We start from the raw sequence: 3,620 nt of genomic DNA, 5'->3' as shown, positions 1-3,620 counted from the left end.
TTTCCTTTTTCTCCTTTTTATAGCAGTGCAGGTAAAGTTATGGCTGTTCCCCGACAAGATAACACTACATCACAATTATTTATGTGCAGACTTTTTTTAGTCTCTTTCTTTCAAGCGATGTCCATGTTTGGAATAATTTTGCATCAGTTTGAGCTGGACTTGGAAGCAAGTTGAATACACAGCAGTTTGTCTTAAGTTCTGCTTTGAGACTGACTATTTATAAAGCCAAATGAGAGAGAAATATCATATATTGCTGAATTAAAAAAACTAATCATTTAACCTCACTGGTGATCTCATCTTTGATCCAATTTTATTTGCTAATTTAACTATTAATCATTTAAGAAGTTTATCATGCGTATTTCCAAAGAAGGAAAGTACCAATAAATACATACTCAGTCCAGTTACGGCACCTGCCATTCTTAACATTAGAATAGGTTCCCGTCTCGCACGGTTTACACACGAATGTGAAGTCTACAATGCCTACAAGAAAAGAGAACATGCATCATTAGTGGTCAGTGCCTTTACTGAAAGATGGGGATACAACAGATTAGAGCACAATGCATTCCCTCGACACTCCTTCTGCATTATGAATCACCCCCCTGGAGAAACACGTAAGCAGTTCTTGCCACCTGTGCGTTTTGGGCAATGTATGGGCAGCCCCCTTACAGAAGAGGTACCGAATAGTCTGATCTGACAGCAGAGGGTGTAAAGTTAAGAGGCAACACAGAGTAAAACAGTCTTCTACTGACAGTTCTAGCAGCTTGGAAGAAAAATAATACTGAAAGTCCGAGCATGAAAGTGAAAGTCTCAAATTTAGGAAGGGAAGAGTTATAAATTAGGGAAGCAAGGGGTTTAGCCACAGAGGCCACAGTATAAATGCCATTTCTCTCTGCATCACGAGCCTTCCCAAAAGCAGGTTATAATAAGTGAAGGAAACTGTCTGCTGCTCAGCCAGCCACTTATATTGAACTCCGACTTTTAGAGTCTTTTGCGTTTCTTTAGTTACCACGCCTAACCAGCTCCTCGCCCTCGGCGCATTCAGGCAGCTTCTTGCAGTAGAGACATGCACTATCAATACAGCTGTATCCCTGATGACATCTGCAGTCATCGTCCTCGATATTTGGACATGTGCTGTTGTCTCCTGTCAAGAAGAAAGAAGTTAGACTTGCCTTTGTCATAGAGGCCAGAAATTAACTTAACCATTAGTCTTACTGGCTGACACAGGTGAAATAGTTCCTTACTGTGCTGTGGTGGGAAAAATGGATACCAGAAAGATGTCACTCCCATGCATACTGGATAAAGTCTAGAGTACTCAAATTCAGCACCACTCAGATTTTTACACCATGGTTATCTGAGCACTGCATGACTCACCACTGTAACCCTTCTCTCTTATCTGGAATACCAGTGTAGGTCATGGTAGACAGAAGTAAGGCAGCAGGTTTGCTTTACTACATTGTGTAGATTTAGACACTGTGGGGTGAGGAGGGCACTGCCAGTGCCCCAGAGAAGGGGCACTACACATTAACTAGCCATCCAGCCAGTTCTCAGGACAGTGCCAGAGCTCTTCTCAGTTAGGCTCAGCCATGCTAGAGGAGGGGTGCCCAAAAGATCCTTGGCCGGTGAAGCTAGAGCTCCTTTTCCATGCCTTTCCTAACAACAGCAGCTGCTTCCTACACTCTGTTGGCAGAAGTGGGTCTAAATCCAAGCCATAAAACCAGCACCCTTCCTACCCTCTGTCCTTCTATTTCTAGAGGAGTTCTGTTGTGAACTTTGCTTGCACTCAAAAAATATAATCTCTAATTCTGAGAGGCTCCTGGGTTCATGAAAGCAAGGGATTGATCATATATACTGATCCCATCAGTAAACAGTATCAAGCAGTCCTTCAGGCAGTTGGACACCAGTTAGAGGAAAAGTGCTGTTCAACCAGGAAGCTCTATAACCTTAAAGAAAAAAAAAATATAGAGGAAAATGCTGGCTAGTTCAACAGCATGCTTAAAAACCCACAGTGAGTAGCAAAGATCAAGCAAAGATTATTTCCTGAGGTTGGTGATGGAATGTACAGGGTCACCAGGAACTGCCCACATCTTCCTCTGCCCACTGGTCTCCTCTTACTGGTCTTCAAAACTTAACGAAGTCTGGCAGCCAAAAGCAAACAGCTTGGGGATGCTTCTTTCTGTGTATTACTAGTGGGTGATTCTGGAGTTGATCCCACCAAGCAATGACTCTCCTACCTCATGCTGAATGACTTCATCTCAGTGGGAAGGGAAATAACCCTGGGGTTTCCACACTACTGAGGACTCTATAGCTCTTCACCTATTTATTGCTCATTCCCACAAATCCCATGTGTCCACTCACTCCTTCCACAGGGAACTCAGCGCCCTTGTCGGTTGAGGCAGATATATTCAAGCTACTAATAGGTGGGAGGCTGACCCCTACCTAGGCACCAATGAAAGATGTAACTTCTCAGCTAATTTTGTTGCTAACCTGCGGAACAACAGCATTACCATACTAGCTAGACAGGGCTTCCAGCAACCCTGTTTCGGGACAAACAGAAAAGGAAGGTGCATTCCTTGCTGTAGGTCATACAAACAGCTGCATGTTCGCTACTGTTCAGCTCTGGCTACCGTTATGGACAGCACTAAATAAGGAAGAATAGTATGATTGTTCCTGGGACCATGGAAGAGGCCATTAGAATCACCTGTTCTGTTCTTCAGCCTAACAGGCACAGAAGTGTCACCCAGTAAGTCCTGCAGCTAGCCTGTTCCACCTGTAGTGCCTTAATTTGACTTAAAATTACAGGCAAGTGAGAATCCATTACCATCTCACCACCATCCTAAGATCAGGCAAGGATACAGGTTAGAACAGGCTGTTGAAACTAATGATAACCTGAGACCCTGTCCGTGCATTTACTTCTGGGACAAGCACAGGCCAGTGGGATGGAGGGACTGAAGTGGGATGCTTCCTACTCTTTAGGATCACAAATTGCAAAGAACAGCCTTACAGAGAGCATCGCTCCCTGTATTCCCTCTGAAGTCTGAATGGCACAGACAAACTTTGAAACCATGTTTGAATGGAGCAAGGGCTCGGAATCAGCGTTAAGTAAACACCTTCTTTCCTAGTGAGCAAGACCAACCCACAGAAACTTAGCTTTCCCTTTCCCACTACAGAATAACAAGTATAAGCACATAACGAATCTGAAACATGAGTCCACTCTGAAGTTTATAGCTAAGGCACATTATGAATTTAGGGGGCAGGAGGGAAGCCCTTGCCGTTTTGTTTTGCATATACAGTTACTCAAGATACATTTACATACACACACACACAGGCCTGTTGCCCACACTTGATTACCCTGGTTGAAATAAAACAATATTGACAAACAGAAGGAAGACAGACACATCATTCCCTTACCTGTGTTTGAGCTGCATTTGGGGCAGCATTTCTTTTCCTCTTTATGGATTATTCTCAGTTCACCATCCTGGCATGGCGTTGCCAGAGTTTGCTGTGTCCATTGCCATAGGCACACCACCAGCAGCAAGCAAGCTCGAATCTTGAGGTGACCGACTTCACTTGTCTGTTCAGTCATGTCTTGAGCTATACAACCCAAACCACACTAGGGTGGG

At 44.0% G+C, this 3,620-nt stretch overlaps 1 protein-coding gene across 1 annotated transcript in view; it reads right to left on the bottom strand.

Annotated features, from left to right (window-relative positions):
* TNFRSF18 (tumor necrosis factor receptor superfamily, member 18) overlaps positions 1-3,583 on the bottom strand; it is a 5,359-nt gene extending 1,776 nt beyond the window's left edge. Inside the window, exons 1-3 of the mRNA XM_009325263.1 lie at positions 3,409-3,583; positions 1,007-1,138; positions 393-480 (exon numbers count right to left, since the gene is read on the bottom strand). Of these exons, the coding sequence (XP_009323538.1) occupies positions 393-480; positions 1,007-1,138; positions 3,409-3,583 (395 nt within the window). The remainder of the gene's footprint in view (positions 1-392; positions 481-1,006; positions 1,139-3,408) is intronic.
* Between the last annotated feature and the right edge of the window lie 37 nt (positions 3,584-3,620).

Source organism: Pygoscelis adeliae, unplaced genomic scaffold (assembly GCF_000699105.1).
Source record: "Pygoscelis adeliae isolate BGI_AS28 unplaced genomic scaffold, ASM69910v1 Scaffold36, whole genome shotgun sequence".
NCBI lineage: Eukaryota > Metazoa > Chordata > Aves > Sphenisciformes > Spheniscidae > Pygoscelis > Pygoscelis adeliae.
Note: the sequence above shows the minus strand (reverse complement) of the source record. Positions and strands in the feature narration are given on the sequence as shown.